Source organism: Sapajus apella, unplaced genomic scaffold, assembly GCF_009761245.1.
Source record: "Sapajus apella isolate SASKATOON/1434 unplaced genomic scaffold, GSC_monkey_1.0 scaffold106, whole genome shotgun sequence".
In the NCBI taxonomy this organism is placed as follows: domain Eukaryota; kingdom Metazoa; phylum Chordata; class Mammalia; order Primates; family Cebidae; genus Sapajus; species Sapajus apella.
In genome coordinates, this window is record NW_022437046.1 from 3665133 (window position 1) to 3693094 (window position 27962).

The following is a 27962-nucleotide window of genomic DNA, read 5'->3' on the forward strand; positions in this document are numbered from 1 at the left end:
AGAAACACCCCCCCAAAAAAAAAAAAAAAAAAAATGCAATATCGGCAATGTACAATAAAGCAAAGGACAAGAAAGAAAGAGATGCCTGTTTAAGACCTAGAAAACAAATAGCAGAAGTCCTTCTTTATCAGCAATGACATTAAATGTAAATTGATTAAGCTCTGCAATTAAGGGGAAGAGATTGGGAGAATGGATTTTTTAAAAAATGATTCAGATAGGCTGGGAGTGGTGGCTCACATCTGTAATCATAGCACTTTGGGAGGCTGAGGTGGGTGGATCACGAAGTCAGGAGTTCAAAACCAGTCTGACCAACGTGGTGAAGCCCCTTCTCTAAAAATACAAAAAAAATTAGCAGGGTGTGGTGGCATGTGCCTGTAATTCCAGTTACTCAAGAGGCTGAGGCAGGAGAATCACTTGAACCCCGGGGCAGAGGTTGCAGTGAGCAGAGATTGTGCCACTGCAACTCTGTGCCAGGCAACAGAGTGAGACTCCGTCTCCAAAAAAAAAAAAAAAAGATTCAGATATATGCTGAGATGCATCTTAGATCCAGAGGCAGAAATAGCTTAATGATGGAAGGATGGAAAGATATTTCATACAAACAGTAAACAAAAGAGCTGGAGTAGCTATACTAATATCAATCATTATAGACTTTAGATTAAAAATTGTTACAGAAGACAAAGAAATACATTATGTAATGATAAATGGATCAACTCAACAAGAAGAATCAATTCAAAAAGGAGATATAACAATTATAAACACATATGAAACAAAGCCAGACAAAATTGAAGGGAGTAATAGATATATCAACAATATAAGTTGGAGACTTAAATGCCCACTCTCAATAATGGATAGAACATTTGGATGAAAGATAAACAAAGACATAGAAGACTTGAACAATAGTGTATACCTATACCAGTTAGACACAGCAGACTCTGTGGAGCACTCTACCCAGTAACAGCAGAACACACATTCTTCTGGGGTGCATGTGGAACATTCTCCAAAATAGACTGTATGTTAGGCCATAAAACAAGCATCAATATATTTTAAAGGTCAGAATAATAAAAACTATATTTTTGACCACAATGGAATGAAACTAGAAATTGGTAACAGGAAGAAAACTGGAAAATTAACAAATTTGTGGAAATGAAACAACACGGTCTTTAAAAACTGGGCCAAAGAAGAAGTCACAAGAGAAATTAGAAAATACTTTGAGAGGAATGAAAATAAAAACCTTTCTGGATATATGCACCCTTAAGACTGAACCAGTAAGAAATTGAATCCCTGAATAGACCAATAATAAGTTCTGAAATTGAGGCAGTAAGGAGTAGCCCACCAACCAAAAAAAGTCCGGGACAAGATATTCACAGCTGAATTCTACCATAGGTATGAAGAAGAGTTGGTGCTATTTCTACAGAAACTATTCCCAAAAAATTGAAAAGGAGGGAGTCCATCCTAAATCATTCTGAGGCCAGCATCATCCTGATTCCAAAACCTGGTGGAGATAGAAAAACAAAAAAAGAAAACTTCATGCCAGTATCCTTGGTAAACACCAATGCAAAAATCCTTAATGAAATACTGACAAACCAAATCCAGCAGCACATCAAAAAGCTTATCCATCATGATCAAGCAGACTTCATTCCTCGTGCGTGAGGCTGTTTTCACACCGCAGTAAAGAAATGCCTGAGACTGGATAATACATAAAGAAAAGAAGTTTAATTGATTCACAGTTCGATGTGGCTGGGGAGGCCTCAGAAAACTTACAATAATGGCAGAAGGCAAATCAGGCACCTTCTTCACAAGGTGGCAGGAGGGAGTGAATGAGTGAAGGGGGAGGAGGCCCTTATAAAACCATCAGATCTTAGCCAGGAGCAATGACTCACACCTGTAATCCCAGCATGTTGGCAGGCCAAGGTGGTCAGATCACTTGAGGTCAGGAGTTCAAGATCAGCCTGGCCACCATAGTGAAACTCAGCATAGTGAAACCTCATTTGTACTAAAAATAAAAAAAAATAGCCAGATGACATGTGCCTGTAATAGCAGCTACTCCAGAGGCTGAGACATGAGAATTGCTTGAACCTGGGAGGTGGATGTCACAGCCAAGATTGAACCATTGCACCCCAGCCTGGGCGACAAGCAAGACCCCACCTCATAAATAAATAAATAAAACCATCAGATCTCATGAGAACTCACTATCATGAGAACAGCATGGGGAAAACCATCCCTGTGATTCAGTTACCACCACCTGGACTCTCCCTTGACACATGGGGATTATGAGGTTTATAATTCAAGATGAGATTTGGGTGGGAACACAAAGCCTAACCATATTGTTCCAACCATATCATTGGGAGATTGGCTCCTCCTAAGTCTCATGTCCTCACATTTCAAAACAGAATCAAGCCTTTCCAGCAGTCCCCCAAAATCTTAACACATTGATTCAAAAGTCCAAGTACAAACTCTCACCTGAGACAAGGCAAGTCCCTGCTGCCTATGAGCCTGTAAAATCAAGAGCAATTTAGTTACTTTATACATACAATAAGGGTACGGGCATTGGGTAAGTACACCTATTCCAAATGGGATAAATTGGCCAAAAGGAAGGGGCCACAGGCCCCATGCAAGTCCAAAATCCAGCAGGGTGGCCAAATCTTAAAGCCCTGAAATGATCTGCTTTGACTCCATGTCTCACATCCAGGTCATGCTGATGCAAGAGGTGGACTCCATGGTCTTGAGCAGCTCTGCCCCTTTGGCTTTGCAGGGTACATTTCCCCTGCTGGCTGATTTCCTGGGCTGGCATTCAATGTCTATAGCTTTTTCAGGTGCACAGTGCAAGCTGTCAGTGGATCTACCATCCTCGGATCTTGTTTTTTTTACAGCTCCATGAGGCAGTGCCCCAGTGTGGACTTGGTGTGGAGGCTCCAACCCCACATTTCCCTTCCACACTGCCCTAGCAGAGGTTTTCCATGAGGGCTCCACCCCTGCAGCAGACTTCTGCCTGGACATCCAGGCATTTCCGTACATCTACTGTAACCTAGGTGGAGGTTCCCAAACCTTATTTCTTCACTTTTGTGCACCCACAGGCCCAAAAACCACATGTAAGCCACCAAGGGTTGGGGGTTGAACCCTCTGAAACAATGTCCTGATCTGTACATTGGCCCTTTTAAACCACAGCTGGGGCATGGGCACCAAGTTCTGAGAGTTCACAAAGCAACATTTTCTCCTCCTGGCTTTCCGGGTCTGTGATAGGAGGGCTTGATGTAAGGACTTCTGACATGCCCTGGAGACATTTTCCCTATTGTCTTGGTGGTTAACATTTGGCTGTTCATTACTTATGCAAATATGCAGCTGAGTTTTTGTTTTCTGCTCCTCTATCAGACTGCAGATTTTCCAAACATTTATGCTTTGCTTCCCTTTTAAACATAAGTTCCAATTTCAGACCATCTCTTTGTGAATCTGTTACAGGGATTACAATTCAAGATGAGATTTGGGTGGGGACACGAAACCTAACCATGTCACCTGGGGATGCAAGGTTGGTTCAACATAGTGCGAATCAATAAATGTGATTCTTCACATAAACAGAACTAAAGACAAAACCACATGATTATCTCAATAGATGCAGAATGGCCTTCAATAAAATTCAACATCCCTTCATGTTAAAAACTCTCAATAAACTAGGTATTGAAGGAAGACACCTCAAAATAATAAGAGCCATATCTGACAGACCCACAGCCAATATCATTCTGAATGGACAAAAGCTGGAAGCATTCTCCTAAAATAGGCACAAAAGAAGGATGCCCTCTCTCACTGCACCTATTTTGTATAGTAATGGAAGTTCTAGCCAGGACAGTCAGACAAGAGAAAGAAATAAAGCGTATTCAAATAGGAAGAGAGAAAGTCATACTGTCTTTGTTTGCTGATGACATGATTTATATCTAGAAAACACCATCATCTCAACCCAAAAGCTTCTTAATCTGATAAGTAACTTTAGCAAAATCTCAGGATACAAAATCATTGTACAAAAATCATTAGCATTTCTATACACACCGGTAGCAGGCAACCAGAGAGCCAAACATGAATAAACTTCCATTCAAAATTGGCACAAAAAGAATAAAATACCTAGAAATACAGCTAACAAGGAAAGGCAGGACCTCTTCAAGGAGAACTACAAACCACTGCTCAGAGAAATCAGAGACGACACAAACAAATGGAAAAACATTGCATGCTCGTGGATAGGAAGAATTAATATCGTTAAAATGGCCATACTGCCAAAAGCAATTTATGGATTCAATGCTATTCACATTAAACTACCATTGACATTCTACACAGAATTAGGAAAAACTATTTTAAAGTTCATATGGAACCAAAACTATTTTAAAATTCGTATGGAACCTGAATAGTCAAGACAATTCTAAGCAAAAAGAAAAAAGCCAAAGGAATCACACTATCCAACTTCAAACTATACTACAAGGCTACTGTAACCAAAACAGCTTGTATTGGTACAAGAACAGACACTTAGATCAATGGAACAGAATAGAGAATCCAGAAATAAGACCACACACCTACAACCATCTGATCTTAGATAAACCTGACAAAAACAAACAATGGGAAAAGAATTTCCTGTTTAATAAGTGACGCTGGGAGAACTGGTTATCCAGATGCAGAAAACTGAAACTGGACCCCTTCCTTACATCATATAAAGAAATCAACTCAAGATGGATTAAAGACTGAAATGTAAAACCCTAAACTATAAAAACCCTAGAAGACAATCTAGGCAATACCATTCAGGACCATATGTATGGGCAAAGATCTCATGAATATGCCAAAAGCAATTGCAGCAAAAGCAAAATTGACAAATGAGATCTAGTAAACTAAAGAGCTTCTGCACAGCAAAAGAAATTGTCATCAGAGTGAACAGACAACCTGATGACAGGTAGAATGGGAGAAAATTTTTGCAATCCATGCATCTGACAAAGGTCTAACATTCAGCATCAATAAGGAATTTAGATTTTTTTTAAAAAAAGCCACCTTATTAAAAAGTGGGCAGTGGATGAATAGATACTTCTCAAAGGAAGACATACATGGACATACATGTGGCCAACAAAGATATGAAAAAGAGCTCAACATCACTGATGATTAGAGAAATGCAAATCAAAACCATAATGAGATACCATCTCACACCAGTCAATGGCTATTACTGAAAAGTAAAAAAACAGATGCTGGCAAGGTTGTGGAGTAACAGGAATACTTACACTGTTGATGGGAGTGTAAATTAGTTCAACCATTGTGGAAGACAGTGTGGTGATTCCTCAAAAAACCTAGAGGCAGAAATATTATTTGACTTGGCAATTTCATTACTAGGTATATATGCAAAGGAATATATACCATTCTCTTATAAAAATACATGCACGTTTATGTTCATTGCAGCACTCTTCACAACAGCAAAGACATGAAACCAACCTACATATCCTTCAGTTATAAACCGAATAAAGAAAATGTGGTACATATACCCCCAGTGGAATACTGTGCAGCTGTTAAAAGGAACAAGATTATGTCCTTTGCAGGAGCATAAATGAAGGTGAAAGGCGTCAGCAAACACAGGAACAGAAAACCAAACACCACATGTTCTCATTTATAAAGCAGGAGCCGAATGATGAGAACTCATGGACACATGTAGGGAAACAACACACACTAGGGCCTGTCCAAGGATGGGGTGTGGAAAGAGGGGAGCATCAGGGAGAATAGCTAATGGATGCTGGGCTTAATGCCTAGGTGATGGGAAGATCTGTGCAGCAAACCACCATGACACAGGTTTGGCTGTGAAACAAACCTGCACATCCTGCACATATACCTTTGAACTTAAACAATGAAAAAAGATGAAAGTAAAAGTAAACAAAAACCAGTACATCAAAACTTATTGAATGTAATGAAAGCAGTGCTCAGAGGGAAATTTATAGCTGTAAAAGCCTATATTATAAAAGATCTAAGATTAAATACACAGAATAGACTAAACACAGAAAATAAAAGGAAGGAAATAATAAAGATTACATTGATGATAAACAGAGAATAGGAAAACAATTGAATGAATGAAACCAAAAGTTGGTTCCATTGGTAAGATCAACAAAATCGACAGACTTTTAACTAGACTGGTCAAGAAAAAAAGAAGACTCAAATTACTAAAATCAGGAAGTAAAGTGGTACCATTACTGACTTTATAGAATTAAGAAGGATTATAGACAAAACTGAACAATTTTATGCCAACAGATTAGATAATTTAGATGAAATGTACCAGTTCCTACAAACATGTAAAATACCTGAACTTAAGAGGAAGTTGAAAATATGAATTGACCTATATTAAATAAAAAGTTTGAACCCATCATTTAAAAAACATCCAACAATGAAAGCCCAGGATCAGATGGCTTCACTGGTGATTCTACAAAACATCTAAAGAAGAATTAACATGAATCCTCAAACTCTCCCCAAAAGAATAAATATTCTATGAGGTAAGCATTACCTTGATACCAAGCCAGACAAAGATTTCATAAGAAAACTACAGACCAAGACCTCTTGTGAATGTAGATATAAAATTCTTCAGCAAAAATAAGAGCCAACAAAATCCAGCAGCATTTTAAAAGAATTATGCATCATGACCAGTGGGATTTGTCCCAAGAATGCAAAGGTGTTTCTACATATGAAGATCAGTGTAATGTACCATTTTAGTAGAATGAAGGGAAAAAAATTCAGTAGACACACACAAAAAATGTGACAAAATCTTATACCTTTTCATGAGAAAAATGCTGAACATGTAGGAAGGTAAGATAACTTCATCAACCTTACAAAGGGAACCTATGAAAAACCCACAGCAAACATCATACTCAATGGTTAAAGACAAAATGTTTCTCCCAATAGCAGGAACAAGATAAATGATATGTACTCTTGCCATTTTTGTTCAACATTGTACTATCTCTATTTATACATGGCATGTTATTCACAAAAAATCCTAAAGAATTCATGAAATAATTGTTAAAGCTGATAGAAAATGTTAGCAAAGTTGCAGGATATAAGCTCACCACACAAAAATCAGTTGCATTTCTATACACTAGCAATGAGCAATCCAAAAAAGGTAACTGAAAACAATTCAATTTATGATAGCATCAGAAAATAGAATACATAAGAATAAATTTAACCACAGTAATACAAGACTTGAATGTTGAAAACTACAAAATGTTGCTGAAAGAAGATCTAAGTGAAGCAAAAGACCTCCTTTGCTCATGGATTAGAAGATTGTTAAGATGGCAATACTCTTGAAGTCATTTTATAGATTTAGCGCAACACCTATTAAAATGCCAATGGTCTTTTTGCAGAAATGGACAAACATACTAAAATTCACATATGAATTTTCAGAAGATCCCAAATAGTCAAAATAATCTTGAAAATAAAAAAAGAACAAATGTAGAAGACTCACAACTCCTGATTTCAAAATTTACTGCAAAGTATAGCAATCAAAACAGTGTGGTAGTGGAATAAGGGTAGACATCTATGTCAATGGAATAGAATTGAGAGTCCAGAAATAAACCCATACATCTATGGTCAATTTATTTTCAGCAAGGATGCCAAGACCATTCAGTACGATAGAATAGTCACTTTACATATGGTAATGGGATAACTGGGTATCTACATGCAAAAGAATGAAGTTGGACCCCAACCTCATACCACATACAAAAAAATGAACTCCAGATGGATAAAAGACCTAAATATAAGAGGTTAAACTATAAAACTCTTAGAAGAAAACACTTGAGGAGTTCAGTTGTATGATAACTGCTCTCTTACAGCACTTACGCTATAGAGTGGTGGACCTCAGTGACTAGATGCTCCTTTCAGTGAAGGTTATTTTTTGATCAGTCTGTCTCTAATGCTTTGCACAGAGTTGGTGCTCAGTAAAGTCTGTTGATCAGATGAATGGGAGAGGTAATGAAAATTTCAGCTATACTAAAGTTTACCAAAAATATTTTAGATTGTCAGAAACGTCTTTAAGCTTTCTTCATTGCTTGGTCACTGCAAGTGTGTTTCCTCCCTGAGCCTTTTCTTTTGCCAGAATGGAGTTTCTGGGTCATGTGAAGATGTTCTCCCCCACTACAGGTAGTTGTCATTTGTGTATCTGATAATGTAGGCTTGAAAACAGTGACTTTCGATTTGACTGTTTTACACCTGAAAAAATGGATTTATAGCCTGTTTTAAAAAATTATATTAGGCTGTTTCTTAACTATGTAATATTTGGAACTTAAGGTCTAGATCCAACCTCAGTTTGAATACCTCTAATGGCATGGAGCTCAGTGTCTCCCGAGGCAACTGTCAGTAAACTGCTCTGAGTATTGAAAGTTACAAAGGTCTTTCTTAGGTTGATCAGAAAAGCTTTTCCTCTCATTGTCTGCTTGTTTTCACCAATGGAATCACACCAAACAATATATTTGAAGTAACAATGCTCTCTCTCTCTCAATTTTACTTTGCTTCTAACCCGAGGTATATATTATTTACCACAGCATTTTAATCTGCCATACAGTATGCTTCTGGGTGGCTTAACACCACTGACAGTTTCTGTGACTTCCAGGGATGCAAATGAATATCAATTTACATATATATATTTTATTGCACTTTAGGTTCTGGGGTACATGTGCAAAACATGCAGGATTGTTGCATAGGTACATATGCGGCAATGTGGTTTGCTTCCTCCATCCCCCCATCACCTGCATCTGGCATTTCTCACTCTGTTATCCCTCTCCAACTTCCCTACCCCCTGCCGTCCCTCCCCTATTCCCCCCCAACAGACCCCAGTGTGTAGTGCTCCCCTCCCTGTGTCCATGTGTTCTCATTGTTCAACACCCGCTTGTGAGTGAGAACATGCAGTGTTTGTTTTTCTGTTCTTGTGTTAGTTTGCTGAGAATGGTGGTTTCCAGTTTCATTCATGTCCCTACAAAGGACATGAACTCATTGTTTTTTTTATGGCTGCATAGTATTCCATGGTGTATATGTGCCACATTTTCTTTGTCCAGTCTATCATTGATGGGCATTTGGGTTGGTTCCAGATCTTTGCTATTGTAAACAGTGCCACAATGAACATACATGTGCGTGTGTCTTTATAACAGAATGATTTATGATCCTTTGGATATATACCCAGTAATGGGATTGCTGGGTCAAATGGAATTTCTGTTTCCAGGTCCTTGAGGAATCGCCACACTGTCTTCCACAATGGTTGAACTAATTTACACTCCCACCAACAGTGTAAAAGTGTTGCTATTTCTCCACATCCTCTCCAGCATCTGTTGTCTCCAGATTTTTTAATAATCGCCATTCTAACTGGCATGAGATGGTATCTCAATGTGGTTTTGATTTGCATTTCTGTAATGACCAGTGATGATGAGCATTTTTTCATATTTGTTGGCCCCATAAATGTCTTCTTTTGAAAAGTGTCTGTTCATGTCCTTTGCCCACTTTTGAATGTGTTTGTTTGTTTTTTTTTCTTATAAATCTGTTTTAGTTCTTTGTAGATTCTGGATTTTAGCACTTTGTCAGATGGGTAGATTGCAGAAATTGTTTCCCATTCAGTTGGTTGCCGGTTCACTCTAATGATTGTTTCTTTTGCTGTGCAGAAGCTCTGGAGTTCAGTTAGATCCCATTTGTCCATTTTGGCTTTTGTTGCCAATGCTTTTGGTGTTTTAGTCACGAAGTCCTTGCCTATGCCTATGTCCTGAATGGTTTTACCTAGGTTTTCTTCTAGGGTTTTTATGGTGTTAGGCCTTATGTTTAAGTCTTTAATCCATCTGGAGTTAATTGTAGTGTAAGGTGTCAGAAAGGGGTCCAGTTTCTGCTTTCTGCACATGGCTAGCCAGTTTTCCCAACACCATTTATTAAACAGGGAATCCTTTCCCTATTGTCTGTCTTTGTCAGTTTTGTCAAAGATCAGATGGTTGTAGATGTGTGGCATTGCCTGTGAGGCCTCTCTTCTGTTCCATTGGTCTATATTTCTGTTTTGGTACCAATACCGTGCTGTTTTGATTATGTAGCCTTGTAGCATAGTTTGAAGTCAGGTAGCGTGATGCCTCTGGCTTTGTTCTTTTTGCTTAGAATTGTCTTGGCTATACAGGCTGTCTTTTGGTTCCATATGAAATTTAAGGTGTTTTTTTCTAGTTCTGTGAAGAGGGTCATAGGTAGCTTTATGGGAATAGCATTGAATCTATAAATTACTTTGGACAATATGGCCATTTTCACAGTATTGATTCTTCCTAACCATGAGCATGGACTATTTTTCCATCTGTTTGTGTCCTGTCATATTTCCTTGAGCAGTGGTTTGTAGTTCTCCTTGAAGAGGTCCTTTACATCCTTTGTTAGTTGTATTCCTAGGTATTGTATTCTCTTTGTAGCAATTGTGAATGGCAGTTCATCCTTGATTTGGCTCTCTTTAAGTCTGTTACTGGTGTATAGGAATGCTTGTGATTTCTGCATATTGATTTTGTATCCTGAGATTTTGCTGAAGTTGCTTATCAGTTTCAGGAGATTTTGGGCTGAGACAATGGGGTCTTCTAAATATACAGTCATGTCGTCTGCAAATAGAGAAAATTTGACTTCCTCCTTTCCTAATTGAATACCCCTTATTTCTTTTTCCTGCCTAATTGCTCTGGCTAGTACTTCCAGTACTATATTGAATAGGAGTGGTGAGAGAGGGCATCCTTGTCTAGTGCCAGATTTCAAAGGGACTGCTTCCAGTTTTTGCCCACTCAGTATAATATTGGCTGTGCATTTGTCATAAATAGCTTTTATTATTTTGAGATACATTGTTGATATATAGTTTATTGAGAGTTTTTAGCATAAAGAGCTGTTGAATTTTGTCGAAGAACTGCTCTGCATCAATTGAGATAATTATGTGGTTTTTGTCTTTGGTTCTATGTGGTGGATTACGTTTATAGACTTGCGTATGTTGAACCAGCATTGCATCCCCAGAATGAAGCCTAGTTGACCATGATGGATAAGCTTTTTGATGTGCTATTGCAGTCGGCTTGCCAGTATTTTATTGAAGATTTTTGCATTTATGTTCATCGTGAATATTGGCCTGAAGTTTCCTTTTTTAGTTGAGTCTCTGCCGGGTTTTGGTATCAGGATGATGTTGGTCTCATAAAATGATTTGGGAAGGATTCCCTCTTTTTGTATTGTTTGGAATAGTTTCAGAAGGAATGGTATCAACTCCTCTTTGTATGTCTGGTAGAATTCGGCTATGAACCCGTCTGGACCTGGGCTTTTTTTGGCTGGTAGGCTGTTAATTGCTGCCTCAACTTCAGCTCTTTTTATTGGTCTATTCAGGGTTTTGACTTCTTTCTGGTTTAGTCTTGGGAGAGTGCAAGTGTCCAGGAGTTTATCCATTTCTTCCAGGTTTACTGGTTTGTGTTCATGGAGTTGTTTGTATTAATCTCTGATGGTAGTCGTATTTCTGTGGAATTGGTGGTGATATCCCCTTTATCATTTTTTAATTGCATTTATTTTATTCTTCTCTGTTTTCTTTTTCATTAATGTGGCTAGTGGTCTGTTTATTTTGTTGATCTTTTCAAAAAGCATCTCTTGGATTTATTGATTTTTTTGAAGGGTTTTTTGTGTCTTTATCTCCTTCAGTTCTACTCTGATCTTAGTTCTTGTCTTCTGCTCACTTTTGAGTTTTTTTTTATCTTTCTCCTCTAGCTCTTTGTTTCAATGATAGGGTGTCGAGTTTAGATCTTTCCTTGCTTCTCATGTGGGCATTTATTGCTATAAATTTCCCTCTAGACACTGCTTTAAATGTGTCCCAGAGATTCTGGTACGTTGTGTCTTCATTCTCATTGGTTTCAAAGAACATCTTTATTTCTGCCTTCATTTCATTGTTTATCCAGTCAACATTCAAGAGCCAGTGGTTCAGTTTCCATGAAGTTGTGTGGTTCTGAGTTAGTTTCTTAATCCTGAGTTCTAATTTGTTTGCACTGTCATCTGAGAGACTGTTTGTTATGATTTCCGTTCTTTTGCATTTGCTGAGGAGTTATTTACTTCTAATTATGTGGTCAATTTTAGAGTAGGTGTGATGCGATGCTGAGAAGAATGTATATTCTGTGGATTTGGGGTGGAGAGTTCTGTATATGTCTATTAGGTTTCCTTGGTCCAGATCTGAGTTCAAGTCCTGGATATCCTTGTTAATTTTCTGTGTCATTGATCTGTCTAATACTGACAGTGGAGTGTTAAAGGCCCCCAACTATTATTATGTGAGAGTCTAAGTCTCTTTGCAAGTCATTAAGAACTTGCTTTATGTATCTGGCTGCTCCTGTATTGGTTATGTATATATTTAGGATCATTAGCTCTTCTTGTTGCATTGATCCTTTTACCATTATGTAATGCCCCTCTTTGTCTCTTTTGATCTTTGTTGGTTTAAAGTCTGTTTTTTCAGAGACTAGGATTGCAACTCCTGCTTTTCTTTTTGGTCTCCATTTGCTTGGTAAATCTTCCTGCATCCCTTTATTTTGAGCCTGTGTGTGTCCTTGCATGCGTTTCCTGGATACAGCACACGTATGAGTTTTGACTTTTTATCCAATTTGCCAGTCTGTATCTTTTGATTGGGGCGTTTAGCCCATTTATATTTAAGGTTAATATTGTTATGTGTGAACTTGATCCTACCAGTTTGATGCCAGCTGGTTGTTTTGCCCATTAGTTGACATAGTTTCTTCATTGTGTTGATGCTTTTTACCATTTGGTATGTTTTTGGAGTGGCGGGTACTTGTTATTCCTTTCTATGTTTAGTGCTTCTTTCAAGGAGCTCTTGTAAGGCAGGCCTGGTGTTGACGAAATCTCCCAGCCATTGCTTGTTTGTAAATAATTTTATTTCTCCTTCACTTATGAAGCTTAATTTGCCTGGACATGAAATTCAAGGTTGAAAGTTCTTTTCTTTAAGGATGTTGAGTATTGGCCCCCAGTCTCTTCTGGCTTGTAGGGTTTCTGCTGAGAGATCTGCCGTGAGTCTGATGGGCTTCCCTTTGTGGGTAACCTGACGTTTCTGTCTGGCTGCCCTTAGCATTTTTTCCTTCATTGCAACCCTGGTGAATCTGACGATGATGTGCCTTGGGGTTCCTCTTCTTGAGGAATACCATTGTGGTGTTCTCTGTATTTCCTGGACTTGAATATTGGCCTGCCTTGCTAGGTTGGGGAAGTTCTCCTGGATATTCTGAAGAGTGTATTCTAGCTTGGATTCATTCTCTCTGTCACATTCAGGTAGATTAGGTCATCTCACATAGTCCCATATTTCTTGGAGGCTTTGTTCATTTCTTTTCACTCTTTTTTCTCTATTCTTGCCTTTTCATATTATTTCATTGAGTTGATCTTCAGTCTCTAGTAACCTTTCTTCTGCTTGGTTGATTCGGCTATTGAAACTTGTGTATGCTTTATAAAGTTCTTGTGTTGTGTTTTTCAGCTCCATCAATTCATTTATATTCTTCTGTAAGCTGTTTATTCTCATTAGCAGTTCATCAACCCTTTTTTCAAGGTTCTTAATTTCTTTGCATTGGGTTAGAACACATTCTTTTGGCTCAGAGAAGTTTGTTATTACCCACCTTCTGTAGCCTGTTTCTGTCAGTTCATCAGACCCATTCTCCATCCAGCTTTGTTCCTTTGCTGGTGATGAGTTGTGATCCATTGGAGGAGGAGAGGCGTTCTGGTTTTTGGTGTTTTCATCCTTTTTGCACTGGTTTCTTCCCATCTTTGTAGATTTATCTATCTGTGGTCTTTGTAGTTGGTGAATTTCAGATGAGGTCTCTGAGTGGACATCCTGTTTGTTGATGATGAAGTTATTTCTTTCTGTTTTTTAGTTTTCCTTCTAACAGCAGGCCCCTCTGCTGTAGGACGCTGGAGGTCCACTCCAGACCCTGCTTGCCTGAGGCTCACCTGCCGTGGTGTCTGCATTGTTCTTGCTGGGAACTGCACTCCAGAGCTGTTCCTGTTCATCCATCTTGGATCTGCCCCCATCACTTTTTTTTTTTCTTAAGTAAACTAACAATCAAGCTGACTTCCACACAGCTGCTTTTGTAGGGGGCTGTTGAAATATTCTACCTGCTCCAAAATGTTATTTCCCACTAGATGGTACAACTTTCACATCTTTCGTTTGGGTTAAATGTTGAATTTCTTGGTAAAATGCAAGCACGTGATATAGGCTGGCCACCTCTTTCTCCTGTTAATACTACATGGTTATAAGACATAGGATGGGAGGGTTTTGAATGGGAGGAATAACACAGAAATACTGGAGTAGAAGTCCTTATTAGTGCGTAGGACATGCTTTCACTAGAGATGTAGGGAGAAGAGAGGCATCTTGGGAAGGTGCTTTATCTCCTTTACAAATTTTCTTTGAGCTAATGCTGGCATAGTAGAACTCTGAAAACAAGGCTTTTGCTTCAAAAGAGTAGATATGATGCATTCCATTCCAAAGTGAAATCAAATCATTTGAAGAAATAATTTCTCTTTGAGATTATCTGCATAACTGTGTGTCCACCTTGACTTATGGCAAATTCCTGTTTATCCTTTGAAATGAACATGCTTACAGGAAGTGTTTTCCAACCCAGCTCTCACTTCATCCCAGGTTATGGAGAGCTCTCTCTTTTATGCCATTTCTGCTTCCTGTGCATACTTCTTTTGTTGTGTCCATTGACTATTGTATTTATTTATTTGTCTGTCCACCGGACTCTGATTCCTTGAAGACCTAGAGTGTGTCTCATTCTTCTCTGTATTCCCAGTGCCTGGATAGTGGCCATCAGTGTCTGGCATACGTATAGTAAGTATATGATATGTGCTTGGTGAACAGACATATTTAGGCAAGAGTTGAGGAATGGGGAAACAAAGGTGAGTGAGAAATTAAGTGTTCCTACTTGTCTGTGGGGCAGGTGACAGTCATCTGCACATAATTCTAACATAGGTTCACATATGATCCTGGGACAACTGTTAATAAACATCCACATAGAAAAGGATAAAGTTGGACTCAAACTTCACACCATTTTGAGTTATAAAATTTAACTCAAGATGGACCGAAGACCTAAACTTAAGAGCCAAAATTATAAAACTCTTAGAAGAAAACACTTGGGAAGTTTAGCTGCATAGTAACTGCTCTTTTATGGCACTTACTGTGCTATAGTGTAGTGGACTTGAGTATAGAGTACAAATACTGTGTTTGGTTTGGGTTATAAACTCAATGTGATAAAGACAAAAATGTGTTCTTTAAATCTCTGAAATCACTAGGATTTAGGCTTTTGAAAGCTCAATTGTAATGGATTAAAGGAGAGACTACATTTAATTTTACTCTGTACATAAAGATCTAGTGCACTGCTGTGCATTCTTGTAAGTGCAATATTTGTTTTGTGTTTGATTTAGATTGTTTGAGGAGAGGTTTGAGTCTAATTAAAAAAATCTATTGCTTGTAAAGGTGATTTAATATTGTATCCACCCCATTAAGGATAGTGAAGTATCTCTAAATCTCTCCAAGCATGTTCAAAATAACCATTGGTTCTGCCTCCTTTTGGCAGGTTCTAATTTGGAAACAAAAGCTTGAATCAAATATTCTCTCTGGAACACTCTCTTTTGGCAGAGTTTGTTCTTAGAATGTATTTTGTTAATAAATTAACTCATTTTCTATTGTAGCTGCCCAAGGGAATTCTTTCTTGGTGAGTGGCTTAGAAAGCAAAAAGAGATTGTTATCCTTTTTTCTTACCTAGTATATGGACTAATTTTGACTACTTGTCTTTTATTTATTCTTTTTTAGGAAGCTAAACTCCAAGGTGGAAAGGAGTCAGAGCTGTAGTGACACAGCCCAGGAAAGAGCGAAGAGCAGACTTAGAGTAGCTCCAGCCAACAAAGCCAAGGTACACCTCGGCCACAGACCTCCAGTGCTTGTGAGGCCTGCCCCATCACCACCTCTGCACATGGTCATGAAAGAAACTATTCCAGAAGAGAAGCAGAATGAGCTCAGGCGTAGTAGTTATGTGGGAAAAGTCCACACACAGATGTGAAGGAAGAAAGTTTGAATTAGTAGCCAGATAGGTAGAATTAGAGCTATAGAGAAACCACCCCCCTTGTTTTTTTTTTTTAAGAGGCAGAGTCTCACTTTGTCACCTAGGCTGGTGTGCAGTGGTGCAACTATAGCTCACTGCAGCCTCGAACTCTTGAGCTCAAGTAGTCTTTCTTAGTACTGAGTAGCTGGGACTACAGGCACATGCCACTACACTCAGGTAATTTTTAAATTTTTTGTGGAGATGGGATTTTGCTATGTTGTCCAGGGTGGTCTCAGTGATACACCTGCCTCAGCTTCCCAAAATGCTGGGATTACAGCACTTTGGGAGGTGTGAGCCACCATAACTGGACAAGAAACCTTTTTTAAAGCTCTGGATAAGTTTTTTTTCCCCCGACAAATTTTCAGTTTTATTAATTGTTTCAAGTATGTAGGATTATCTGCTAAATGGTGTGCTTTCTAGGTTGGGGATTTTCTCCCTTCTTAGCCTCACATTACCCTTCATCCCTTTTCTTGTCCTTCCCTTCCCTGTCCCTCTACCATCACAAAGGAGTGATGAAGGAAAATATACATGTATGTGTGTATGAATGCATAATCTTTTAATCTCTTTCAGGTCACAACTATTACTCCAGCCTCCAACCCCATTATTGGTGTCCTGTTGTCAACTCAAAACAACCGCTGCCTCTCAGCCCCTGACTTAACCATCGAAAAACGTCTGCCTTTCAGCTCCCTTTCATCCTTGGCTTCCCTGCATAAGCCAGAGCGTTCTGTCAGCCCTGAGAGCAATGACAGCATCTCCGAAGAACTAAACCATTTCAAGCCCATTGTCTGCTCACCATGTACCCCTCCCAAGAGACTCCCAGATGGCCGTGTGCTAAGTCCCCTCATTATCAAATCAACGCCACGCAACCTAAACAGAAGCCTGCAGAAGCAGACTTCTTATGAGGCCAGTCCACGGATCCTCAAAAAGTGGGAACAGATCTTTCAGGAGCGGCAGATCAAAAAGACACTTTCAAAAGCCACTCTCACCTCCCTGGCTCCTGAAATGGGGGAAGACTTACTAGGCTCTGAAGGGATCCATTCTAGCAAGGAGAAGCCACTCCTGGCTATAAATACAAGATTGTCCAGTGGGCAGGGTCTCTCTGAGTTTACTGGACCCACCTCTGCTGATCTTGATTATTTCCCCTCTGTTAGCCAAACAAAAGCAGAACAGGACAATGATAATAAAAGTAGCACTGAGATCCCACTGGAAACCTGCTGTTCCTCAGAACTCAAAGCGGGAAGCAGTGGGACTTCTTTAGAAAGGGAGCAGTTTGAGGGGTCAGAGTCAATTCCAGATGCCAAGTTAGACAAAACCTGTAAAAGCAGAGCCATGAAAATCTCCGCAGTTAATTCAGTGCTACCCCAAAACAGTGTTTTGGGTGGAGTTCTCAAAACAAAGAAACAATTAAAGACATTAAATCATTTTGATCTGGCTAATGGTGTTCTAGTCGACAGCCTAGTTGAAGAGCCACTTCCTTCTTTGCGTCGAGGCCGGAAAAGACACTGCAAGACCAAGCACTTGGAACAAAATGGCTCCCTTAAAAAACTGCGGCAAGCCAGTGGTGAGGTGGGTCTGGCCCCAACAGACCCAGTCCTGCGAGAGATGGAGCAGAAACTTCAGCAAGAGGAAGAAGACCGACAGTTGGCTCTGCAGTTGCAGCGCATGTTTGACAATGAGAGGCGGACTGTCAGCCGGCGAAAAGGAAGTGTGGATCAATATCTCCTACGGTCCAGCAACATGGCCGGGGCCAAGTAGCACCCAGTGAACAGTGTTACCTATCTTTAAAAGGTCTTCAGCCTTGATCATTATCCTGAAGTGCTGAGTGTTGCTCACTTTGGTTTTATTTTAATGGCAAAACACTGTCTAATATGGTTCTGAGAGGTTCTAGGGCCTTTGTAGTCAATATTCAAGGGAACTGCATGTCCATTTCTCTGTGACCCAGGCCAGAAGCCTGAGTGACCCATCCCTAAGGGCTTCTGGGCCAAACTTGGCAGCACCCACTTGGAATGAGATTTGGAATGGCCTCATTCAGGAGCATAATGCAACAGGTGGAAATGGTAAAGAGGGGATACCTTCTGAAACTGGTAGACATCCTTACTTCTTTCAGCAGGGTATTGTTTTAAATCAGCCTTGCAGATAAAAATTAATTCCATCTTTTTCAAAGACATGAACAATTTAGTTCCTTGGCAGATCCAAAATGGTAGATGGCTATGTTCCTCTTCTCCCAGCCCTTGCCAAAAGTAAATACCTATCTGTATCAGTTAGCCTTGTGCCTTTACAAAAGTTAATTTACATTCTCTGTTTAAAAACTAACATTTGATGAATGCTATTTATCAAATAAAGAGCACATTTACAGACATCATTTAATTTGGTCTTTTCAAGAGACCTATCATGTAACTGGTATTAGCCCCGTTTTTATATGGTGAAACTGCAATGCAGATGTTCGGTTCTCTCAGCTACTGAGTGGCATAATCCATGGATTTTCTACAGGTTTTCCAAATAGACCACAACCTAAGGCATGCCAGGGGAACCTGGGGGACACTAGGCTGAGCACTGAACACTGATAATGCAAAATCCACTTGCAAACAAGATTGACAGGATGGATAAACATGTACTATGCATTATCCCCATTCCCACAGTTGACAGCCCTCTGTTTTTCTGGGGTTTCAGCCTAAGAGACAAACTGTTATCAGGCTTCATTATTACTTTTCACATGGCCAAGGATTATCTGCAATGTTGATCTAAAATCCAAATGTTCACCCTGAAGTTGGGCAAAGAACAATACTTAAACTCTAATACTATGGAAACAAGGTATCTAGCTGGATGCAGCTGGTAAATTCAGTCCCATGGACCTTTGGGGGTTTATTTTCCTTAGCAGCTGACACCATGTGTCTTTTGCATCCCTGGTGGTGCTTGGTGCTTCTGCCCATCTGGGCTCATTGAGAATAGGGATCAAGATATGATTTTAGCAAATTTCAGATGGGCTGGCATTCCCTGTGTATGTATGAGCTGTTACTATAAAGTCATGTGACAGGCATTTTAACAAACCTTCCAGAGCTTATATATCCCAGTGTATATTGTCCCCCTTGAGTAGCCTCCCAGCAGAATACTGCTTAGTTTTTCCAATGCCATTGTCATTGGGGAAAGCATTTCTGGAACTGTCTTCAAAGACTAGAAACATCTAGAAACACTGACTCCCAAAATGCAAGAACTGGAAGGGACCTTAATGGTTATCTGTTCCAGCCTCCTTCCAAGGTCCTCCTCAGCTTCTAGACCTAGAAGCTAAAGTCCAGAACAGTGACTCACTGATCAAGGCAGATAGTATAACTCCTTTTAGTCCTCTCAGATTTGCGTTCTTCTCAGGGCAGATCTTCAGTGTTATTTGTGGTTAGGAGAGAGAATTTTAAGTCTGAGACTAGCCAGCAGTTATTTGAAGCCTCTGGAAAAGAAGTTGGCTTATCAGTTGGGTTTGCAGTAATAAATGGGGTGTTGCTGTAAAGAAGTCAGAGCCATTTTCTTGCGCAGCTCATAATTCCTAAACAGTTCCCAAAGAGAAGTTCCAGAGATGTCTTAAGCATTGTGGTCATCATTGAGATAGGTAGAATCTCTTTGATGACTACTTTGGTGGGGAACATCACTCACCTGAATGTAGGTATTCTGTGCTCTGTGCGTGCACATGTGCAGATATATGTTTTAAAAACATCTATCAATCTCATTACTTTATGGTCACACTACTTCAGTTCTAGGCCCTACCAACAATTACGTCCTCCAAGGGGCTGCTGGAGGGTGTGGTATTCCCCCAAACTGAAGAGCTGGCTCTGGTTTACAGAAGACAGGGAGGGTGACCTTACTATAAATGCCCTTAGAGGAAACTTATCAGTTACTGCCATTTCCTGCATTTTCTTTCTGATCTTAGTAAATATTATTGGAAGGCTAGTCTTGTTGGTAGGAGCAAAGACACTTATTTTTCCACTTGCCATCTTTTTCTATATCTCCAGTAATGGGAAAAACACTTTTCTGTTGGAATTGATTTTTGTTTTTGGTAGAAAGAAATATTTTTAATAGATAAAAGATATATATTTTAAATATTTCCCCAAATTCTTTTCATTTTAAGAATTGCATAGCAGTTGCAACAAGTGCAGAGTGAAGAACAAATTCTTGTTAAGCAAATATTCCAAACATTAGGTTCAGCTTACTGCCTTTCCCCCTTGTACCTACTGTGATGCCTAGGATGGTATTGGCAGTTGTTTTTCTAAACTTCTGCTGAGCAACAGTCCTTCAAATATAGGTAGAGTGGTCTAGGTTAAGGAGGAAGGAGATTTGATCTTTAGTCAGCTTGACTTTGGAGGAAGGAAAAACCACTAAGGTTTATTATTATCTGTATTTTAAGATGCTTCCCATCCTTAATAACTAAAACCTGAATGCTTTTTCTTTCTGAAAAGTCTCCCTCTCTCCTTCCATGGTTCTGAAGTTGGTTACAAGTCGAGTCGTTGAGATGGATTATTTTTTGGAGGAAAAGAAAAGGATGAGGAAGGAAATAGATGATGGGGAAGGGTATGTGAGTTAGAATAAGAGATGCACGATTTCACAAAACAAATTCCTCACAAATCATTGACATCCAGTTCACCATACAAATTACCCATGTCTTACTAACTCTGTTCCTTCTATATATGCAGTCTATGAGTTTTTTCCTTATTAAAAGGGAAGCTATGAGAGGTGGGAGGGTGAAGCTCAATCTGAGGGGAAATCCAAGAAATGTGCCCTCAAAATGGGGCTGTCAGCTCTTTTCCATAGAGAGGGAAAGAAAGATACTTTGAGAAAATGTTCTTGACCTGTTGATTGTATCTGCTGGAAGAAGTCATCTGGGGGTGTTGGGTTGGCATAAAATCAGGGGATTATGCATCCAGTCTCTGGCCCCTTTCATATAATTACCTCTTTTTTAAAATGGTTAAGTCTTCTTGGGCGAGGCTTGCCAGGGAAACTCCTAAGTGGCTTCACTTATTTTTTAAACTTTTAATTTTTACATTTTTGCTTGGAAGAAGTACTGGTAATGTTTTGTTCATTTTTCCCTAAGGGAAAAATGCCCTTAAGAGATTAAAGCTGCTTAATTAATTACTGTCCGGTTACAAACTGGCCAACTGACTAAAATGGGAAGCTGTCACTGTGCCTGACTCGTGCAGCTGATGACCCAAGGCTGTTCATCTTTTATTTGACAAACATTTCCTGAGCTTCAAATGTGTGCCAACCCTGAGCTGGATTGTGGAGATAAAGCGCTTCCCACTCTTGAGGAGCTCAACGTCAAATGGAATGCATTTGAATGTATGTGTCGCTGGAGAGTTTATGGTTTTAGGAAAGCCATTTCTGGGCCCATTTAGGATACTGAGAGGCACCCAGCAGGCTGCATTCTACATTTTAGAGACCCTATCAGTATTTGTGAATTTGATTGCACCGCTGCTTTTCTTTTACTAAGTAATGTTATGGAAGCAGAATGAGTTTTCTCCTCTAGTGATTACAAGACATTAACATCTCTTCAAAAACTGCTTTCAGCTTAAGCCCCAAGAAGTGAGGTGGATTGTGGATCACTGACATGGTCAGAGGAGGCCCACACCTCAATTTAGTAACCTCCTAATCCCTCCCCCAACCTGATCTCTTATCATCAGAGCTGGCAGCAACTTGGGATTCCTTGTCTTTTTCCTGCCTAGCTTTTCATTGAAATGTCTAGGAGAGCACGGAAAGAGACAAATCAAAGGCTGGATCACAGTCATAGAATGTATAGCTGGAATGGGCATGGAAATCATCCAAGTTAAACAACTTCTTCCCCAACCCCCTTTTTATAGCCAAACAAGGAACTTGCAATCCAGTGCCCTATTTTATAGTGTAGTTTTCCAGGGTCTGAATAAATAATCAAAGTTTGATACACACAGATGCACACACCAATGATGGGGATACCCCGAAATGATTTAGGAGGCTATTTTAATAGCTTTTTCTTCCTGGTTCTTTCAGTTAAATGTATCTATATCCCCTGAATACATGCTCAGGTAAAGAAAGTCTCTGTAGTATAAGTAATATGAATGTGGAATCTTGGAAAGTGATATATTTTGATTGATTGATTGATTGGAATAATTTTAAGTGTTAAAAGCCACCTAGCCAAGTTTTCTTTAAAAATTGGAAACTCATTAGGGTCTTAAATTTTTTTCAGTCAGCCTTTTCCTCAACTCACAGAGTAGTCTTTTGAACTGGTCTATAAACATAGTTGGATGTGAATTCTCAAAGAGAAAGCAGGTCTGGGGTGGGGTGGGAGGTACAGATTATAGGGAAAGTGCTGAATAGATTTTCTTCTGAAGATGATCCAGGAAATGCATCTTTATGTGATTGTTACCCGCTATAGCTTTCTGAAGATCGTAGAAAAGAGACTAAGATATTTGCAAGGGTCACCAGGTTAGAGATTAGACAGATTGGATGAAGGAAAAGGTGCCAAGACTGAATGTGCAGGTTATTCTATGTATTATCAGTATTTTTTTCTTCCTAAGAAAAAATTTGCTCTTCTCCTTTGTGAGTCAGTTCGTTTTTAATGCCTTGTCAGTAAGGTGGCAACTTTTTAACAACCTTCATCACGTGAGAGGCAACCTCAAACTGAGCAGACTGACTCCCTTTCTGGTGTCTTAAATCAAGAACTAGTGTGAAGCCAAGGCAAAGCAAAATTTGTTCATCTTCCTTTTCTGTCATTTACTATAAGGTAAAACAGGCAATGAACTCACTCTTCAAATACGAGATTTCAAGAGTAGCTATTGGCCCTGGTTCCAGATTAATATGGCAGCAGGCAGATTCCCCCTTATTGGGACCACCACCCTCCAAAGCTGTGCGGCCAGTGAGAGCAGGCAGGGGTTCTTACTCACTGGGTTCAAGTTTGCATCAAACATGATTTTACCAATGCTGAGCCTCCAGCAGAGTGCTTAACGTCCTAGTGAGAGAATAGATACTATGCAAGGGAAAAAATTATTTTAAATGCCAACGAATGGTTTTTTCTTTTGAGCCTGATACACTGTTAACTCTCAACTCTTTGTACAAATATAGTTGTCCTAAGGGCCTTGTCCCCTCCTGCCTAGAAAACAGGTTGTATATTGGTTTTATTCAATATACAACCTATCTGCTTTACAATTGGAGAAGGTACCTGGATCCCTGTGGACTGCCACTGCTGGCTGCCTCCTCTCCAACTCATAAGAAGAACGTTTTGACAAAGAGGACTTCGAACAGGGCATGCCCCTTTGGGGATGCTTTTGCCAGCAATGACATGGCACGGAATCAAGTGGGATGATGTGTTATTATTTAAACAGTACCAAAGTGCATTCTTCTATGTATGTTTGCCTGCTTGAGGCAAGGCCCAAGTTGAGAATACAGTAAAGGAAACTAATGAAAGTGAATGTTCCGTTTCTAGTCAAAGTCTTGTCTCTGGAGAACGATCTCAGACAGAAACATGGGTTAAGTTTAGGCTGTGTGTGGATTTTTGGTGCTGTATGTGTTCTGGGAGATGCCCCATGCTGAATGTCTTGCTTTGGCATTCAAACTAGTGGTAGAGATTAGGAGCTGGGATGGGGGTTTCCGTGGTTACAACTATGTCTTTTAGCATAAGTTATCTCCAGTTTAAAGTTTGCTCCAATTTACTGTCATATTCACATTTAACTATTCATGTTCCTAATGAAGGAACCAATAAAGAGTCTGAGTAAAGAATGAATGTACAGGATGACACTCCCTGCACATTAGGGATTTACTCACAAGATCTGGTTTTTAAAAATACCCTTTTTGGAGCCATTGTTCAGGAGTTTGTTAAGATCCCCTTGGTGTCAGTTTCTCATACAACAGAGAACAAATGTATCCCTGTTGCATCTGAACTGGAAAACCATTTTTAGACGGAAGTGTGACAATGCTGCTGTGGCCCGGGTTCCAAGAAAGAATGCATGTGGCACCCAGTCTGTTGCCCTGTGCACCCACTCTTTATTGCCACTGGGCAAGGCACCAGGTCATGCCTGGCCCAAGGAAGGGAGATCCTGACGGGGAGGCCAGTTTGTGGCCAGTGAGTGGAGCCCAGCTGAGTTGAGGCCTGTGGCCGGCTGGTCAACCTCGAGGTGCAGTCCAGGGCACAGAGACCTCGGGGAGAGCTGGGGCACAGGCCAGGTGGTGCACAGCCCTAGCTTTGTGAGTCACTGGTTGTGGGATCCTGGCAGAACTCATCCATGAACTTGAGGAAGCGGCCGAACTTGGGCTGGCTCTCACTCAGTGGTGGGCAGGCCGGAGGGAGTGGGGTGGTCCCCAACACTGTCTGCAGAGAGCCACGCACCAGCCGCCGGTAGCGTGCCTGGAACTCCTTCAGCAGCCTCTTGGCCTCCAGGTACTGCTTCTGGTTCACCAGCCGCTGCTCCGTCCGACGGCGCAGGACAGCGCCTGCAGGAAAAGAAGCCAGGAGAGGCACCAGCTCATGCTGGTTCCCTCCCAGCCAGAAGCAGCAGGATTTGGTCCAGAGACCCTTGGAAAGTGGGGATGGCATGGCAGGAGGATGGTAAGGGGCTAAAAATGGCCTTTCCAGCTTGAGGCAGTGGGAAGTCTGCGGTATGCCCTCCTGACTCTTCTATCTTAAGCCATGGTTCAGGACCTTAACATGCTGTATGATTTTAGGCAACTGTCTGCCTCATGCTGGGTCTTCGTTTCTCCATCTATATAGAGAGACCAGTGAGGGCGGTTCCTCTCTAAGGGTCTTTCCTGCACCGATACAAGCCCTTTGCCTTTAGCCAGCAGATGAGTGAACTGCTGGATCTGGGATCCTGGGAGCTGTGGCACAGCCATACCTAGTGGAGCCTCTGTAATGTTCCGGGGATCCCGCAGGCGACTGAAGATGTCATCCAGCAGCTGGGCTCTAGTCTTCCGTGGCGGTGGAATCGGGATCCTCTGGGCCTGGCAGAAGGTCATGGAGGAGGGTGTTATCCCAGGTTTATGCAGACTTTCCTGGCCTTACTTCGTACAGTCACAGCAACAAGCTGGGGAGCATCTGGGGGTGCTGGGAGAGCATGGCCCTCAGAGGGTCCCAAGGTGACAGCCACATCTGTACTTCTGGGGGGTACTCAGGGGTCCTTTATACACTCAGCTGAAAGTTTACCCGTTTTTCTTTGGGAACATAGGATTTCTGAAGAGTGTCCAGCTTGGGCTTGGAGGAGTGGTACACAAGTGGGTGCTTCAGCATGTATTGCAGGGCCTGTACATTCTTCTGGATTCCTAGGGCAAGAAGGCAAGACTGAGTCAAGGTACTTCCCCTTCCTCTTCCCAGATGCCTCCCGTGATTGCTTCATTCCTTAGTTCTCACGGCAGCTCTAGGTAAAAGGGTTTGAGAGTCCCCAAAAGAAAACACTACTCCCAGGTTTCTCCTGGATCTGTTCCAGTGCCTGAAGTTCCATCGTTCTTCGGTGAGTATTTGTCCCATATTGCAATGGAAAAATAGCACAGATTGTAATGGGAAAACTATTGGAGTAGGAGAAAAGGTTGGCTCCAATGTGACCCTATTAACCTCAGGGTTATATCGCAGGGGCTGACACCCAGAACAGCCCGGCAAATGCCAGTTGCTTTGGAAGTACAGATTAACACAGCTGAAGCTGCCTCCTTTGCCTCAAACCAGATAGGAAGGATTGTTCAGTTTGGGACTTACCTGGGCTGGGAAAAGCTCAACAATCTGGCCAGTCTGGGTGTTCATTCATCAAACCTTTCCTGAGGAGAGACTTTTCCATCCAGAGCAGCTAGACCGAGGCTGATTGGAATCTCTGAATAAACTGTGGTTCCCCAACAGCCAGTGAAGGCCCAAGCCAGGACAGGGGTCCCAATATGTGGGACAAAGGATGCCCTAAATGGAGCCCTTTGACAGGTGTTTAGACAGAGGACAGCACCCTAGTTGGGAAAAGACAGCTTCGCACCAGCCTTGGTTCGGCCCTGACTTGCTCTGGCCCCTTGCCCTAGAGCAAGGATATGCCCTCACATACCCTTTGGCTCAATGAAGGCTGGGTCAGGCTTGGCTGTCAGCAGTTCTTCATAGCCGTGGTACTTGCTGGGAAGAGAGGAAGTTGAGAGCTTCCTCTGAGTCCCTTTCACCTTTCTGGGTGCCGTTGGTGGTCTCTTTTCATCTTTCTCCTTTAAATCATCCCTATTGATGATGGAGGAAGGCAGCTCACTCACCTGTGCCCAGGAAGAAAACACACTCATTTGTTCATTCATTTATTCCATGAACATTCCAAGCATCATCTCTGTGCTGGTCTCTGCTGGGCCCTGTTAAGGGCAAGCATAAGAACAAGACTGGGAGTCCGGATCCAAGATGGCCGTTTAGGAACAGCTCAGGATTGCAGCTCCCAGTGAAAGCGCAGAGGGTGAGTGGACGCTGGGTTTTTATTGCCCACAGACTAGGAAATTCCCGGGCAGAGGTGCTCCACGCTCGCCAGCGCGGCTGTTGTGGCCAGCGCTGCTGTGCCGGCCGCCGACCAGCGCCGCTGCTCTGCCCCGCGCAGCTGCTTTGTCGGCGCCCCGGAGCCGCGGTTCTCCGTACAAAATACACCGGTCCGGGTGCCCTTTTGGCTGGCGATGGGAAGTCGCCCATATGCTGGTTCAAAAAGGGGACTGAGCAGAGAACCAGGACAGTAGATTCCAGGGCAAAAAAAAAAAAAGAAAAAAAAGCGCCACAAACCTCAGTGCCGCTGTTTAAGCCAGCGCAGTGAGTGGCCGCAGGGGAAAACAAACAGACCCCGGCGCCTCTTCAACAGGCAACTGGAACACCAACTTAAAAAAGGCTCTGAGGCAGGGAGCCGGGCGATCAGGCTCGGCTGGCCCCACCCCCACAAAAGAACAGCAACCAGAAACTCTGGATTGAGAATTTCACAGCAAGCGCAGCTGAACCCGGGACAGTCCAGCTCTGTGGGGGAGGGGCGTCCGCCATTACCGAAGCAGCCCGCCGTTGCCAAGGCAACCCGCCATTGCTGAGGCAGCCCGCCGTTGCCAAGGCAACCCGCCACAGCAGAGACTCCGCCCCAACAGAGGCGGGCCACCATCGCCAAGGCAGTTCTAACTACACCCATATAAACAGGACTGCAGGGAAGTTCACTCGGCAGCGGGGCGCAGCCCACAGCAGCTCAGAAAAGCTGCTATAGGCCGACAGTGACTAGGCTGCCTCCTTGCTGGCCTGGGAAGGTCTGAAGGAAAAAAAAAAAAAAAAAAAAAGAAGGCAGCAGCATAATGGAAACTCATAAATAAAGCCCTAAATCCCTGGGACAGAGCACCTGGGAACAAAAAGCAGTTTATGAGTTCTGCTGCAGCAGACCTAAAAGTACCTGCCCAGCAGCTCTGAATGAACAACAACAGAGCTCACAGCTCACCATTTGAGCTCCTATAAAGAAAAGACCGTCTCCTCAAGCAGCTCCCTGACCCCTATATATCCAAAAAGTCACCTCATAGAGGAGATCAGATTGACACTAGGCGGGTATCCTTCTGGGACAAAGATAGAAGAAGAAGAAAACTGGTAACAACCCTTGCTGTTCAACAGCTGCTGCAGGTGAACCCCAGGCAAGCAGGGCCTGGAGTGAACCTCAGCAGACCTACAGCAGAGGGGCCAGACTGTCAGAAGGAAAACCAAGAAGCAGAAATAACCTCATCATCAACAAACACAACGTCAATCTGAAAGATTTGAGACCCAATCTGAAAGCCAGCAACTACAAAGTCGACAGGTGGATAAATCCTTAAGGATGGGAAGAAACCGGCGCAAAAAGGATGAAAACACCCGAAACCAGAACACCTCTCCTCCTAAAAGGGATCACAACTCCTCGCCAGCAAGGGAACAAGGTTGGATGGAGAATG

General features: G+C 41.5%; 2 protein-coding genes across 2 annotated transcripts in view; one reads left to right on the top strand and one right to left on the bottom strand.

The window, feature by feature from the left end:
- Positions 1-23504, top strand: part of RNF169 (ring finger protein 169) — a 99770-nt gene extending 76266 nt beyond the window's left edge. Inside the window, exons 5-6 of the mRNA XM_032259070.1 lie at positions 15797-15896; positions 16656-23504. Of these exons, the coding sequence (XP_032114961.1) occupies positions 15797-15896; positions 16656-17840 (1285 nt within the window). The 3' untranslated portion in view covers positions 17841-23504. The remainder of the gene's footprint in view (positions 1-15796; positions 15897-16655) is intronic.
- The window catches only part of XRRA1 (X-ray radiation resistance associated 1), a 115797-nt gene continuing 109920 nt past the window's right edge, over positions 22086-27962 (bottom strand). The window contains exons 16-19 of the mRNA XM_032259073.1: positions 26105-26297; positions 25234-25349; positions 24926-25031; positions 22086-24524 (exon numbers count right to left, since the gene is read on the bottom strand). Coding sequence (XP_032114964.1) covers positions 24271-24524; positions 24926-25031; positions 25234-25349; positions 26105-26297 — 669 coding nt within the window. The 3' untranslated portion in view covers positions 22086-24270. The remainder of the gene's footprint in view (positions 24525-24925; positions 25032-25233; positions 25350-26104; positions 26298-27962) is intronic.